Consider the following 15,698-nt stretch of genomic DNA (forward strand, 5'->3'; position numbering starts at 1 on the left):
CTTCCTGTGAAGAGCAGATTTGCATGCAGAGTTTAGGGAAGAGCCTCTTTGGTGGTGACACTGTTAGGGAGTGGGACAGAGGTAGAAACTGAGTCACATCACATAGATGGCCTCCAGTGGAACTCGTGGCCCATTGGGGATGAGTCAGGGGACCTGGGCTAGTCTTTGGATGTGTGTTCCACCCAGGAAGAACACATAAGGCTTGGATGCCTTTCCTGGGAAATGAACCTCTCGGTTCTGAAGCAGGGTGACACAGCACCCTTCAGGTGTCTCATCTGTCTGGTTCACTGCCCTGAGGTGTACTCAGGAACTCTCTGGGGGAGTGGATGAAAGGCGAGTGTCAGCCATGAAAACATGCATGCTGGTGACATCTGGGGTGAACAGGTTGTGTTTATATATTTAGGGACACACACATATGTAGCAGCACTTAAAGATGGAGGCCACGGTCTGAGTAAGAACGAGGGGAGGGAGTCCGTGAGAAGGGTTGGAGGGAAGACATCGAAGGGAGAAAATCACGTAATTATAGTTTGGGGGAGGGAGCCCCAAAACAATAACAAAGATAAACAAGAGCACAGAGTCTGATTTCCAGCCACCAGGGTCACAGTGGCCAGACTAGGTGCAGCCACGAGGAGCCCTGGGCAGGGGTATTTTGTTATTTCCTTCCGGACCTCAGGGCTTTCTTCCCTGTACAGTGCACTTGGGCATCTCAGGCTCATCCCTCGGTTAACACATACAGGCTCGGCTGGGACCCTCAGTGTGACTCCGCTTTGTGACACCTCTTTGGATATGCATCATCTTTGTGATCTTTCAGTTTGGTTTCTTCTTTCTCTCTTTAGCATTCCTTGAAGAAAAGAGGAACCCGCTCTCTGGGGAAGACTGATAAGAAGCCTACTGCACAGGTATACCCTCAGAAACCACCCCCACACACACACACTGCCCTTCCTTCCCCTTTCTTTTCCCCCCATACATTTTTTTTATATTTCTTTTTTTACATATACATTTTTTAAAAAATGGGTATCAGATCACATTATAGATAGTTGTAAGCCACCATGTGATTACTGGGAATTGAACTCAGGACCTTTGGAAGAGCAGGTGGCGCTCTTAACCACTGAGCCATCTCTCCAGCCCCTACATATACATTTTTATTATTACACACAAATAAAATAAACTACATACAGCAAGAAGAACCACGAAACAATCAGGAATTAATTAAATGTTACATCCTCAGTGCTTTGGCTATTTGTATTTGGCAACCTTGAAGAAAACATCTTTCCTATCTTGGTGAGTCTAAAATTCTGAATATAAATCAACATCTGTCATATCTCATCTCCGCCAACTTAAAACATCTATCTAGACCTAAAAATATCTTAACCCCTAGACAACTAAGCTTAATTGTAAGACTAAACTATCTGGTCTTCAACCCCATCAGAGACTTAAGGAATAAAACTCAATCATTCCCTAAGGAACCAGATGTGCAGGTTAGCAGCGTCCAAAATGAGAAAATGACTGAGACAGTGCTGCCTGAACAGTCACCCAAAAACTCTATAACATTAGAGCATCATCTTCAGCCTTCTGCCCCAATATATCTGACAGACATCTTTGTGAGGTAGGAACTATTGAGGACTTGCTTACCCTGTCTTGGCAGAGTTTGGCTGTCAACTCTGCCTGCATCCAAGCTTGCCCATTTTAAGGCAGGATTCTGTCTCCTTCCTTCTCGGCTTCATTCCCCCATTTTACTCCCTCCCAGCCCACTCTGAAGTCATACTGAGACACTCCTGGACCCACAAGTTGCTTTTACCCAACATAGGGACAGATAAACCCAAGACTCTGCTGCTTGATTCAACTTTCTGGTCTGTCTCCTCGTCTGTCCCTATTCTGTGGGTTTGCCGTAAGAATTAGATAAAAGCGCCACGTTTTGCATGGGTCAGGCACTTTTGTACATTTTCCCATTTAACAGTCATCATGGGAGAGACCAATGTTTCTGCCCATGTTTACAGATGGGGTAACTCTAGCAAGAACTCAAGTCATCTGTCTGAATGTCCCCTGCTCCCAGACTCCCAAATTGTAAGTGGTGTGCCCTGGCCTCCCAGTACCAGTGTACCTACTCTCCATCCTGTGGCCTCCCGGCCTCAAGAGCCAAGCTGAATCACCCCTGTGTTCTCAGTCAGTGCACCCAAGAATTCTGTGGCTGGGTCCAGCCTGACACTAACCTGCCTTGTTGCTTGCTGTCTGTCTCCGTGCCCACTGGGCCGCAGGAGGACAGTGCTGACCTCAAGTGCCAGCTGCATTTTGCAAAGGAGGAGTCGGCCCTCATGTGCAAGAAGCTCACCAAGCTGGCCAAGGAGAATGACAGCATGAAGGAGGAGCTGCTCAAGTACCGCTCGCTCTATGGGGACCTGGATGCGGCCCTGTCCGCGGAGGAGCTGGCGGATGCTCCGCACTCCCGGGAGGCGGAGCTGAAAGTTCACCTGAAACTTGTGGAGGAGGAGGCCAACCTGCTGAGCCGGCGAATTGTGGAGCTAGAGGTGGAGAACCGGGGCCTGAGGGCCGAGATGGACGACATGAAGGACCACGGGGGCGGCGGGGGCCCTGAGGCCAGGTTGGCTTTCTCTTCTCTGGGTGGTGAGTGTGGGGAGAGCCTAGCCGAGTTGCGGCGCCATCTCCAGTTCGTGGAGGAGGAGGCCGAGCTGCTGAGGCGCTCCTCTGCCGAGTTGGAGGACCAAAACAAGTTGCTGCTGAGCGAGCTGGCCAAATACCGCTCGGAGCATGAGCTGGACGTGACGCTCTCGGAGGACAGCTGCTCAGTGCTCAGCGAGCCCTCGCAGGAGGAGCTGGCGGCCGCCAAGCTGCAGATCGGCGAGCTCAGCGGCAAGGTCAAGAAGCTGCAGTACGAGAACCGCGTGCTCCTGTCCAACCTGCAGCGCTGCGACCTGGCCTCCTGCCAGAGCACGCGCCCCATGCTGGAGACTGACGCCGAGGCCGGGGACTCCGCTCAGTGCGTGCCTGCCCCAATGGGGGAGACACTGGAGCCCCACGCTGCCCGGCTTTGCAGGGTCCGCGAGGCCGAGGCGCTGCCCGGGCTACGGGAACAGGCTGCCCTGGTCAGCAAGGCCATCGACGTCCTGGTGGCTGATGCCAACGGCTTCTCCGTCAGCCTCCGGCTGTGCCTGGACAACGAGTGTGCAGACTTACGCTTGCACGAGGCACCTGACAACAGCGAGGGCCCCAGGGATGCCAAGCTCATCCATGCCATCCTGGTGCGTCTGAGCGTGTTGCAGCAGGAGCTAAACGCCTTTACCCGAAAGGCGGATGTGGCTTTGGGGAGTTCTGGCAAGGAGCAGCCCGAGCCCTTCCCTGCGCTGCCTGCCCTGGGCTCTCAGGGGCCGGCTAAGGAGATCATGCTGGCCAAAGACCTTGGCTCTGACTTCCAGGTAAGATGCCACGGGCTAGGGTCCTGTTAACTTTTATTACAAACACACTTTGTGCTGAACCAGGCACACGACAGAAGGACACAAAGCCCGTGTGCACACAACTTCACAGCTCTCCCGCAGTGAACAGTCATGTGATCCTCGCCCCGAACATGACCAGCTCCGAGGCAGCCCTGCTTGATCTCGGTGCTGGTCGCTAGCCCTATTCCCCAGGATGGCCTTTTATCCATCTCTGAGCTTTATATAAATGGGATTATACAGACCAAACACAGCAGCGCCTGGCTGTGTTCACTCAGCTGGCTAGTTGCTGTTACAGGAAGAAAAATGTGTTTCTTCCCATACAGCTATATATAGACCTATTGACTCAGTAAACTGCCAAGTATGCATTTACTGTGGATGGAGATTGATTCTGAGGTCCTACCTTTTTTTTTTTTTTTTTTTTTTTTTTTTTTTTTTGCTAAATTTTCCCCCTCCATCCCCCTCCCCTCCCATTTCTCCTGTCCTGTCCCATTCGGGTTATGGGGACACAACCCTGGGGCCTCATACCTGTTTGGCAAGTGTTCATCCTACCACTGAGCCATATCCCTGGCCCCTTCTTTTTAAAACATTTCTGAAAATTTACATCTGTGTATGTGTGTGTGTGTGTGTGTGTACATATGTGTGTATGTATACCACTTGTGTAAAGGTGCCCACAGAAGCCAGAGGAAGGTGCTGGAGCTCCCAGAGCTACAGATGCAGGTGGCTGTGAGCTCCTCGTTGTGGGTGCTGGGAACTGAACTCAGATCCTCTTGCACTTAACCACCGAGCCAGTTCTCTGGGGCGGCCAGCTAGCTTAGCCCCCGACCCCCTTTTTTTCCCTATCTCTTTGTGGTTTTTCAAGATAGGGTTTTTCCTGTATAGGCCTGGCTGTTCTGGAACTCTCTTTGTAGACCAGGCTGGCTTTGACCTCACAGAGGCTCCTCCTGCCTCTGCCTCCCCGAGTGCTTGAGATCAAAGTGTGCACCACCACCTGGCCTCCTCTCTCTTTTTAACTAAAACGTTTATTACACTTATTTAGGGACGGGGTAGGGGGGTGGCGGCACGGGGAGCCACTGTGCACATGTGATGGTCACAGGAGTCAGTTCTGAGATGGCCCTAGCGGTCAACTCAGGTCATCAGGCTTGGTAGTAAGCATTCATGCTAACCCAATAAGCTATCTTGCCAGCCCCACCCCCTTTTGGTTTTTGTTTTTTGTTTTTTTGTTTTTGTTTTAGGCAGAGTTTCTCTGTGTAGCTCTGGCTGTCCTGGAACTTACTCTCTAGACCAGGCTGGCCCTGAATTCATAGAGATCCGCCTGCCTCTGCCTTCGGAGTGCTGGGGTTAAAGGCGTGGGCCACCACTGCTAACCATAATTAAGAATAGATGAATATATAACTAAACCTTTTGATCAGTTTTTGAGAAGCTTGGTCTTAATGTCCACGATGTGCTACCTAAAAAAAAAAAAAATCTAAAATAGAAAAGACACTTGTCAAAAAGTTATCATTGCAAAAGCAATACATAAACATTGAAGCCAAGATAAAAAACAAACGAGCGCCTCCTGTCCCCGCCTACCATTTCCCGCCAGATGTTCAGTGTAGCCGTCACATGCAGTGGCCATGTGGGGGTGGGGCTCAGTGGTAAAGCACCTGCCTTGGCAGGCCTCACAGTTTTCACCCCCCAGTACAGAACAGAAATGAAACAAAACTCCCAAGACAAATTTTAAAAATCAAATTAATAAAAATGGCGTAGGATTGAACAGTAGCTTCTTGGTTGTGGTTGCACATTTCAGATGCTTGAGTCTAGCTGCATCCTGGGCGCATCCTTCTATTTTTTATTATTTATTTATTATTTTATTTTATTTATTTTTGGTGGTCTTTTTTTGGGGGGGGGCATGTCCTTCTTAACCTTGCTCGACACACACCCTCTCCTGTCCTTGATTTTTGTTCTCTTTGCTTCGTGTTAGGGCTACTGTCGCTGGATGGTGTGTTTCCTCGCACACTGTATTCCCTGTTTATTTGCTGGCAGAGCCAGATGGGAATCGGGTTCCCACTCTAAAGGCCCTTACTTGCCGAGTGAGGAACGGTTACCACGTCAAGCCTGTGGATGTGATAGGACAAACAGAAAAGGGACCCGAAAGAAACACACAGCTTTTTTTTTTTTTTAATCAACAAGAGCTTGTCCTGGGTCTTGAAGAGGCTCAGGTGGTAAAGAGAAGGAATGTGGCAGGTCCAAGGACCTGTGCAGAGGGTGCTGAGGGACCACCCACAGAGAGCATGAGGTGGTTTGGTTTTCATCCTGAGCGGGTGACGGGGATTTCGGCGTGTTGGCACTGGACTGCACGTGTACAGTCCCGCAGCAGCGTCAGCTCTGTGCCGCTGTGGCTTGGGGTGGCTTCTTGAAGCAAGCGGACAGGCCGCGTGGTTGAGTCTCCCTCTTGGTTCGCCCAGAAGCAGAGTGAGCAAGGACCGCACAGGCGGCGGGGGATGGAATTGCTTGGGAAGGTCCTTTTTCATAAGAGCCTTTAGCAAAGTTAGTGCTTGCCCCTGCCTAGTCGTCCATTTTGGCAGCAAGCAGTCGTGGAGTGGTGGCAGTGCGCCCCCGGGGTAAAGGCTGCGTCCGGGTTGCAAGGCTGATTCACCTGGGCCCCACTCTCCCTGTGGACAAAGCCTAGTGTGGAGCTGAGGCCTGGTGGGCACCGTTTGCAGTGCTCCTTGGGCCCCTCCCTGAAGCTCTCTTCTGCTTTGTGCCCCTCACTTCAGCCGCCTGACTTCAGAGACCTGCTGGACTGGGAGCCTAGGGTCCGAGAGGCCTTTCGAGCTGGTGACTTGGACTCCAAGCCCGACCCGAGTCGGAACTTCAGGCCTTACCGAGCTGAAGACAATGATTCCTATGCCTCTGAGGTGGGTCTGGGCCTAAGTAGGACTACAGTTGAGTGGAGGAAGATTGGCTGAGACCTCCCAAAAAAAGCAGGCAGATGGTGGACGATGATGATAAAACTTTTGAGCGTTCTGTTTGGTTTTGTGTTTTGGACAGCCAGGGGAAAAGGGGGGGGGGAAGGAATTTGAATCAATCCCTTGATCTAGTTAGAGGCCGCTTAGCTGGACATGGTGCCCACCTGCAATCCCAGTGTCAGGATGCTGAGGCAGGAGGAATGCTAAACTGGAGGCCATCTTGAAACCACTAACTTAGATAGCAGAGAGGCAATGGCGTTGGCGGGGGCCCCGGTGTGCTGGCGGGGAGACCTTGGATAAGTCATTGTGCTTCCTCAGTTGTCAAGTTTGTCGCTTACAAGAACAGATCCCCTTACAGTGTTAAGGCCTGGCTTTTACGGGTGAAGATAAGGACAGTGTTCGTGACATGACTCTTGGACTCACGGGACCTGAGTGCAGATGTCACTCTGCTGGTCTGGTGGTTTGACCTTAGATACATCAGATTCCCATGGGCCCAGCTTTCCCACCACAGCATTTATAATGACTAGGATTGCTAAGATTCTCTAATCTTTGAGAGGTTCCCTGGCCTCCTGAGCCTGAGAAGCTCCCCGGAAACTGAAGGCTCAGACTCTCCGGTGATGGGGTCTGGAGGCCCTAGCGGCCATGAGGGAAAGGGGAGAGGGAAAACAGTGCCTGGACGTGTAGCTAAGCTGTCACGCTGTGTTCTTAGCATGCAGAAGGCCCGAGCTCTGCTCCCCAGTGGGGACACAGATGGGAGGGGCGGGAGAGAGGAGAAGAAGCAACCTGAGATACTTCTTTCTTCTTGTTTCTGAGGAGGAATTAAGCTTTTTGTGTCAGCTCGTGTGCACATTTAATCAGTTTCGCTCACCCTGACTGAAACACAGCGCCCACCCTGAGCTCACGAACGATGTGCCAGGCCAGCAGCCTGACTTCTAAAGAGTTTTTGTTGAGCCAGGATCTTCTTCCTCAAGCTTACCATCCTCCTGCCTCCAACTTCCAAGTGCTGGGATTACAGGCGCATTACAGACACTTTGCCCGGCTTGGCGGAGATTTTAATACTGAACAGGTGTACAAGGCGTGCCTCAAATCATTGTAGACATGGTGCCAATTTGTCATATTATTGGCCATGGTTTTTTTTTCCCTCAGCAGGACACCTGCTATGCCTGGGACCATTTCCATTTTTCTCTTCCTGCATACTGTGTTAGAATAAACACCCCCGTTACCAGAAATACGTAATACTTATTATTATTTTTTTTAAGATGGAGTCTCACCGTGTAGCTCAGGCTGGTCTCACACTCACAGGTTCAGGTGATCCTCCTGCCTCCTGCGTCACTTCACTTCATCTGGCTAAAGATTTTGTTACTGGAGTAAAACAAAAATGTATTAATGGGGGGGTGGAGAGATGGCTCAGAGGTTAAGGCACTGACTGCTCCTCCAGAGGTCCTGAGTTCAATTCCCAGCAACCACATGGTGGCTCACGACCATCTATAATGAGATCTGATGCCCTCTTCTGGCCTGCAGGTATGCATACAGGCAGGGCATTGTATACATAATAAATAAATCTTTTAAAAAAAGTATTAATGGGATGGGCTACAACTCAGTGATCAAGCACTTGCTCAGCATGTGTGAGGCCTTGAGTCCAATCCCTAGTACCAGCACACACATGCACTCACACGTATACACAAGCACACACATGCATGCATATACACACAAATGCACATATATGCAAGCACACTCATACACACAAAAGCACACACATGCATACACATGCACACGCATACACGTGCACACACACAAGCACACACAGAGATAGGGAAGGGGAGGGAGAGAGGGAGAAGGGAAGAAAAGCAGGTGCTTATGGCTTTTCACAAACTGAGCACTTTCCTCCCCTTTGGTGCTTTAAAGAGACAGGGTCTTGCTATGTCACCCACACTGGCCTCAAACTCAGCATCTTCCTCCTTTGTAATTAGCATCCAGCTCATAAGCAGACTCTAGAAAGTTCTTTCTGTGTTGTAATCTAGTCTTGATCTGGACTTAAAAAAGAACAAGTTTTAAAAACACATCTTACATTTGTGTGTTTATTTAGTGTGTGGATATGTACACGTTGTATATAAGTCAGAGGACAACTGTAAGAGTTGGCTCCTCCCACCATGTGGGCCCCGGGGATCAAACCCAGGTCCTGATGCTTGGCTGCGAGCGCCTTTATCTGCTGAGCCATGTTGCTGGGCCAAGAACAAATTAACTTTGTTTAGTCCTAAATCATTTTAAAACCATCATTTCCCAGAAAATGGAGATTTTGGTTAACTTTTTTAAAAAAATGATATTACTCTATAGTCACTGTGAGCCAAAGATACAACTAAATCCCTGAGCAGACACACTACATGAAGATACAAAGAAAGCCAAGATCATTGTGTCGTTGACCATGGTAAATATCCACATGCAACAACACACAAGACAGCATCTGCAACTGTACAGCTGAAAGGAGTTTTACACATATAGACCCATTAAAACACTTTTGAAACCTCGTTTATCATTTAAAATGCTTCTATATGTTTAATTATAAACAATAAACTAGCATGTGGTGGCAAGCACCTATAGCCCGCAGCTACTTGGGAGACTGAAGCAGGGGGATTCCTTGAGCTCAGAAGTTTGAGATCAGCTTGTGCAAAAATAAATAATCAGTTAAATGTGATCAGTTAATTAAAGCTAATTAGCTAAAGAGACTATGAACAACTTTGTGACTCAGATTTAGTTTTCACAGTTTATTTTTTTTCTCTCTTGCAAATAAATTTGCAAGAGAGAAAAATGTTAAGATTATACTGTGGAGGACTTGACATGTGCTAATTCATTTCATTGGGAAGGTGACCCCCTGAGGCAAGGAGGACACTGTTGTGCCCGGTAGAGGACAGCCGGGTCCAGCTCACTGTTGATTCCCTGCTACTGCCATTCTGTGACCACCGCCTGTGCCCTCCCTAACTCCTTGTCCCCACCCCCACCCCCACCCCACACAGATCAAGGAGCTTCAGCTGGTCCTGGCGGAGGCTCACGACAGCCTCCGGGGCTTGCAAGAGCAGCTGTCCCAGGAACGGCAGCTCCGGAAGGAGGAAGCTGACAGCTTCAACCAAAAAGTAGTCCAGGTGAGTTTGCACCACATTCTTTTTTCTCTTTCTTTCTTCCTTCCTTCCTTCCTTCCTTCCTTCCTTCCTTCCTTCCTTTCTTCCTTCCTTCCTTTCAAGGCAAGGTTTCTCTGTGTAGCCCTGGCTGTCTTGGAGCTCACTTTGTAGACCAAATTGGCCTCAAACTGACAGGGATCCACCTGCCTCTGCTCCCGGGATCAAAGGTGTGTGCCATCATTGCCTGGGTTTGAACCACATCTTTTTTCACCTGTTACAATGTCTCCTTCAAGAACGGATGGTAAAGGGGCTGTGGGGTAGCTCTGAGGTAGAGAGTACTTTAGCAGCACGTGAGAGGCCCTGGGTTCTGTCCCCAGCATAGGAAGAAATCAAACACTACTAAAAGTGGGGTCTTCAGAAGGGGATAACACGGGGGAAACCCAAGCTTTCCCACCCCTGTGCCTTGCCAGGGTGTCGCTGAATTTGTGATTGTCAGCAGCTAGGCTGGACTGGAGCCTACGTGACACTGGGCCTGTTAATCTCTTTGGGTTTTGCTTTGTTTGTTTGGATTTTTGTTGTTTGTTTTTTATTTTGAGACAGGGTCTCTCTATGTAGCCCTAACTGTTCAGATATGCAGACGGGGCTGATTAGAATTTACAGAAATTCACCTGCCTCTGTCTCCAGAGTGCTGGGATTAAAGGCATGCGTCACCAAGCCTGTCTCTGTTTTATCTCTATTAAGACAAAAAAATAAATAAAGACTTTGTATTTTTAATTACATATGGATGCGTGTACGTATGTATATGTCAGTGCAGGTGTCTGTGGATACCAGAAGTGTCAGACTCCTTGTGATCTGCCTGATGTGGGTGCTGGGAATTGAACCCAGGTCCTCAGGAAGAGCATCCAGTACTCTTAACCACTGAGCCATCTCTTCAGTCCTTGTTTCATCTCTTGGCCTTGGTGTCTGTCTGTGAAATGGCGCCCATATCAAGCCTCGCTGTGGACCACTTTGATAGTTCCGTAATAGCATTTATTAAGCCTTACTGTTGGGGCTGATGAAATAGATGGGTAAGGGCACTTGCCACCAAGCCTTACAACTTGAGTTCGAGCCCCAGGACCCACACAGTGAGAGAAAACTAACCTGCTCTAGTCTTCTGACTACCACATAGATGCCATGGCCCCTGTACCAACCAATATATGTACAAAACAGCAAGTAAATGTAAAAACAAACAAACAAGCAGAAACCAAGAAAACAAAAGCCTTACAGAACGGCCCATATATAAATGGCGTACTTTGCTCACATTAGGCCCTGCAGTGATCCTTTTCTTGGTGGCGAGTGGTCTGAGGTGCCGATGAGGCAGAGGCGTTCACAGAGTAGGTGCGTTTCACTCAGAGCTAGCTGTACCTCCCAGGCCCTCGGCTCTCTGAGCGGTGACCCAGCATTGCTCCCTAGGATAGTTCACGTTTCTCAGGCTTTCTCGACCCCAGAATGCCTCTGCTCTGCACTTTGCCCTCCCTATAGTTCCCACACGGGGAACATCTGATGCCCAGTAGACGCTCAGAGTATGGTGACATGGCGGCCCTGGCCCTAGGTCGCTCCTCAAGCTGTTTACCTAGTATTTTGGGGCATGATTCCTCCCTGGCGCCAGGCGCTTGCCTGAGACCAGGCTGGCTGGCAGAGCTTTTGTATGTGAGCCCTAGCGCTTGTGTGGCAGGCACTTTACTGACAGCTCTCCCTCCAGCCCACTGCTGCTGCTCGTGAGAGTTCATCTCCCCAGGGTGCAATGGGCAGCTAGTGCTAGAAGCCCCGGCAGGGGTCCAGGAGCCACTTGCCCTTAGTGCTCCCCCTCTACCCTTCATCTGGGTCTGGAATCAACAGGGGGCCCCCTCCCTTGCTCACTCCTGTCTGGACAGCTAAAAGAGGACCAGCAGAGGGCGCTGCTGAGGCGGGAGTTCGAGCTGCAGAGCCTGAGCCTCCAGAGGCGGCTGGAGCAGAAATTCTGGAGCCAGGAGAAGAACATCCTAGTGCAGGAGTCCCAGCAGTTCAAGCACAACTTCCTGCTGCTCTTCATGAAGCTCCGCTGGTTCCTGAAGCGCTGGCGGCAGGGCAAGGTCCTGCCCAGCGAGGAGGATGACTTCCTGGAGGTACGGCCGAGCTTAGCCCTCGCCGTGGGCTGGAGGAAGGGGGACATGGGCTTCAACAGTGGCGGGTTGGAGGGTGGGTCAGTTAAGATGCGGGAAGCCAGTGACAGGCTTTGGTTCATCCTGAGCCACCTGAGGTCCTTCCTACATGGCTCTGCAGTCCGCCCCCCCCCCTTTTTTTTTTTTTTTTTGGTTTTTCGAGACAGGGTTTCTCTGTGTAGCCTTGGCTGTCCTGGACTCGCTTTGTAGACCAGGCTGGCCTCGAACTCACAGCGATCCACCTGCCTCTGCCTCCCGAGTGCTGGGATTAAAGGCGTGCGCCACCACGCCCGGCTCCCTTTTTTTTTTTTTAATTTGTTTATTTATTATTATGTATACAGTGCTCTGCCTACATGTACCCCTGCAGGCCAGAAGTGGGCATCAGGTCACACTATAGATGGTTGTGAGCCACCATGTGGTTGCTGGGAATTGAACTCAGGCCCTCTGGAGGAGCAAGTCAGTGCTCTTAACCTCTGAGCCGTCTCTGCAGCCCTGCAGTCCCCTTTCTATCCGGACTGCTTGTCGGTGTCCCCCTCTCCTTCGAAGGCCGGGCCTATTGAGTGTGGTTTCTCAAACCAGGTGAACAGCATGAAGGAGCTATACCTGTTGATGGAGGAAGAAGAGCTGAACGCCCAACACTCGGATAACAAGGCCTGCACGGGGGACAGCTGGACCCAGAACTCGGTGTGTTCAGCCCCTCCTGGCCCTGCCTTACCTGTGTGCACGTCATCCATTAGTGATCGCTTCCTGCTGTCTTCCCAGCCCTGACCGGACACAGGATCTGCAGACGGTTGTTGGCTGCAGTCTGACTCACCGGTTGCTCAGTGCTAGAGGGGGCGCCAGTCTTCCCAGGGTAGTGAGAGAAGGCCAGACGGACTGTCAGGTCACAGGAAGGAGAACAGTTAGTCTGTTGCTGAGGGAACGGGGTTACAGAGAAAGGGGGGGGGTCACATGTAGTGCACTGCATGGGTGTCGGATTCAGAATGGACAAAGGACCATAATGAGCCAAGAGGACGGTGTGCATGGAGGTGGGCTGGTGCTTGAGTTAAGTTAAGAACTGGCAAATCAAGCCACAGGTCAGAGAGGGGCATGGAGCCAGCTTCCCGGGGTTCTAGAGTGGGATGGAGTGTGGGGGAGCAGTGTTTAAGGAACCAGGAAAGGGGACTGGAGTCCACTCTGGGACCACTTGAGAGTGTCAGCTCAGCGAGGAGATACCTGCAGCCTGGGGCCGGCAAAGCCTAGCGATGGTTGTTACTTGGCATTTGGGCAGAATAGCTGCTCCTGTAATAGAATTCCCAGCGTCTAAGACTTGCTGTTCGGCTCAGCCATCCCAGGATGGGCCTTTAGTCCCATTTTACTGGTGAGAGGACCTGAGAAGGACTCTCTGACAGGCTGACAGGGCCCCAGCTGGACTCGTGAGTTAGTCAGCTGTACCAGGGCCGCCCTCCCTGCCTTTTCACAGAGTTCCTGACCAGGCCTTCCTCTGTCTGTAGCCTAACGAGTACGTCAAGACCCTGGCCGACATGAAGGTCACACTCAAGGAGCTGTGCTGGCTGCTTCGGGACGAGCGCCGGAGTCTGACCGAACTTCAGCAGCAGTTCGCCAAGGCCAAAGCCACGTGGGAGACAGAACGGGCAGAGCTCAAGGGCCACGCCTCGCAGGTAAGCCTGCTTGCTTGTCGGGGCATCCCTTTCCTCGTTCTCAGTCCAGATCTAGACAGTCAGGTCTTGGAAGTGGGTGCTAAGCTGTGCTCTTGGGGGCACAGGACCCCACCCCCGTCCACTTCACCTTGTGTCCCAGAGAGATTAGCAGGAATGTGGGCTGCACCGCGGGCTCACAGAGTGTTTCCACACCTGCCTGGGTTGCGATACGGAGTGCAAGGATACGCATAGTTGATCAGGCACAGAGATGGAGGCGGTTATTAATACAGATAGCCAAGGAGGGGATCAGGGAACAAGTTCACTAATCTGGGCAGCGGCACTCTGTAGGGAAACGTCTTCAGGCTGGGAACGTCGGAGGAGGTTGCTGTGGTGGAATCCTCTGCACACACTGTTAACACCATCCACACACACAGGAAGGCTTCCCCGTTTTCCGCCGAGCCTCACCCTGGTGGGGCAGATGGCTTTGCCATTTCTCCATGGGTCCCAGCATCACCTGGGCTCTTTGACATGGCTGTGCCACATCGACAACACGCGTTCACATGGGACTTCACTCATTCGGGGCTTCCTCCGCCACCACACCTGCACTTGGTACTAGGCTGCACACCCCTGCTGGGTATGTCTGCCCTCCTTACTGCTTTCTCCTCTCCTCATAAGGGCTCCCAGCCTCCTGCTAACCGGCTCTGATTTGTTCCTCATACTCAGATAGGGGTCTGCCCCTCCAGCCTGACTAAAGGCGCTTTCACCAGGCTCTCTAGGAGTCTGGCATCTGCTGTGTGCCTGGAGGCAAGCTCTTTCTCCACTGTGGCCTGACGAATGAGAAGGCGGGCTTCTCACTCAGAAAATGCTCAGACTTCGTGCTTCTGCAGACTAGGCCCCTGGTCTCCTCCAGCACACCTTGGCCTCAGGCTGCCTTCCTTGCTATCTGTGGCCATGGGAGACGGACACCCTGGAGGTCTGTGGTGGCCAGATGGCCAAGCAGGTCCAGCGGAGTTAGGTTTCTCTCCTGGCTATTAAGTAGCAGACCTGAGCCTCTGGCCTCCCGTGAGCGCAGCTCCTTGCCTTGCGTGGATAGACTCCTTGCTTTTTCTTGAGCCCCGTGCTCTCCCGCACCCTGCAGATGCCACTCTCTTGTCCAGAGTCACCTTCCGTTGTTCCCGTGGAACCCTCACTGCGTCACAAGCCCAGCCATTCTGGGACCTCTCGCCCTCTGACCTGCCTCTTGAGGATCCGCCGTCTCAGATCCACGGGGCCAGTGGGTCTTGAGGCTGCCTGTTCCCTTCCTGCCTCCCCATGATGAGGGTTAGGCTGAGAAAACCAAACCAACCCAAACCATGCTGGACCACTCCTGATGCCGTGTTCATATGTCCTCATGCAGGGCCTCTGGGAACAAGGTGGGGCTCAGCTGTCAGTGGTCTGGGGGGAGATAAAGAATGTCCCCCATTCATGGAAACGGATGCTGCTGGGCAGAACCAATAAATGTGTGGTTGTCGGTGGCTGGAGGCTCTGCCTGTTGCAGCGATGCTTAGGTTAGGGTACTCTCCTAGCTGTCAAGTAGCAGACTCCAAGCCTCTGACTCGAGGCTGTGTAAGATGTGCGATGCTTACCTAGCCCCTCGGAGCCTCTCTGACCCGCAGGAGGTAGCACTTTGCTTACAGAGGCATAGGAAGAGAACATTGGGTTCAGGCTTTGGCTTGTATGTAGAAAGGGGTCCACAGCTCTGTTGTAAGGAGGATAGGCATGGAAGGTCCTGGAAGGCCTCCCAGGTATGGATCAGGAGCCAGTGTGCCCTGCCGCCACCCAGCTGGCTCTTCTTCCCGCAGATGGACCTTAAGGCTGGTAAGGGTGCCAGTGAGAGGCCGGGCCCGGACTGGAAGGCCGCACTGCAGAGGGAGCGAGAAGAGCAGCAACACCTGCTGGCTGAGTCCTACAGTGCGGTCATGGAGCTTACCAGGCAGCTGCAGGTCAGCGAGCGCCACTGGAGCCAGGAGAAGCTGCAGCTGGTGGAGCGGCTGCAGGGGGAAAAGCAACAGGTGGAGCAGCAGGCGAAGGAGCTGCAGAACCGCCTCAGTCAGGTAAGGCTGCACGCGGGCGCCCGGGCAGCCAAAGCTAGGAAGCCTCTTCTGCAGTGATGGCGGGAGCCCAGAGCTCAGAGAGAGCAGCGAGAAGCAAGTCCTTGCTCGTATCTAACTGCATAGCAGTTGCAATACGAAGTTTGGTGCCCCAAGTTCTCATCATTGGCCCACCCCCAAGTTCTCATTGGCCAGCCCACAAGTTCTCATTGGCCAGCCCACAAGTTCTCATTGGCCAGCCCACAAGTTCTCATTGGCCAGCCCACAAGTTCTCATTG

At 51.8% G+C, this 15,698-nt stretch overlaps 1 protein-coding gene across 1 annotated transcript in view; it reads left to right on the forward strand.

The window, feature by feature from the left end:
- The window catches only part of MTCL2 (microtubule crosslinking factor 2), a 78,733-nt gene that overhangs the window by 42,602 nt on the left and 20,433 nt on the right, over positions 1-15,698 (forward strand). The window contains exons 4-11 of the mRNA XM_084775633.1: positions 837-899; positions 2,256-3,431; positions 6,206-6,346; positions 9,409-9,534; positions 11,424-11,654; positions 12,270-12,374; positions 13,184-13,351; positions 15,172-15,423. Of these exons, the coding sequence (XP_084631759.1) occupies positions 837-899; positions 2,256-3,431; positions 6,206-6,346; positions 9,409-9,534; positions 11,424-11,654; positions 12,270-12,374; positions 13,184-13,351; positions 15,172-15,423 (2,262 nt within the window). The remainder of the gene's footprint in view (positions 1-836; positions 900-2,255; positions 3,432-6,205; positions 6,347-9,408; positions 9,535-11,423; positions 11,655-12,269; positions 12,375-13,183; positions 13,352-15,171; positions 15,424-15,698) is intronic.

Source organism: Acomys minous (assembly GCF_964271855.1).
Source record: "Acomys minous genome assembly, chromosome: 3".
NCBI lineage: Eukaryota > Metazoa > Chordata > Mammalia > Rodentia > Muridae > Acomys > Acomys minous.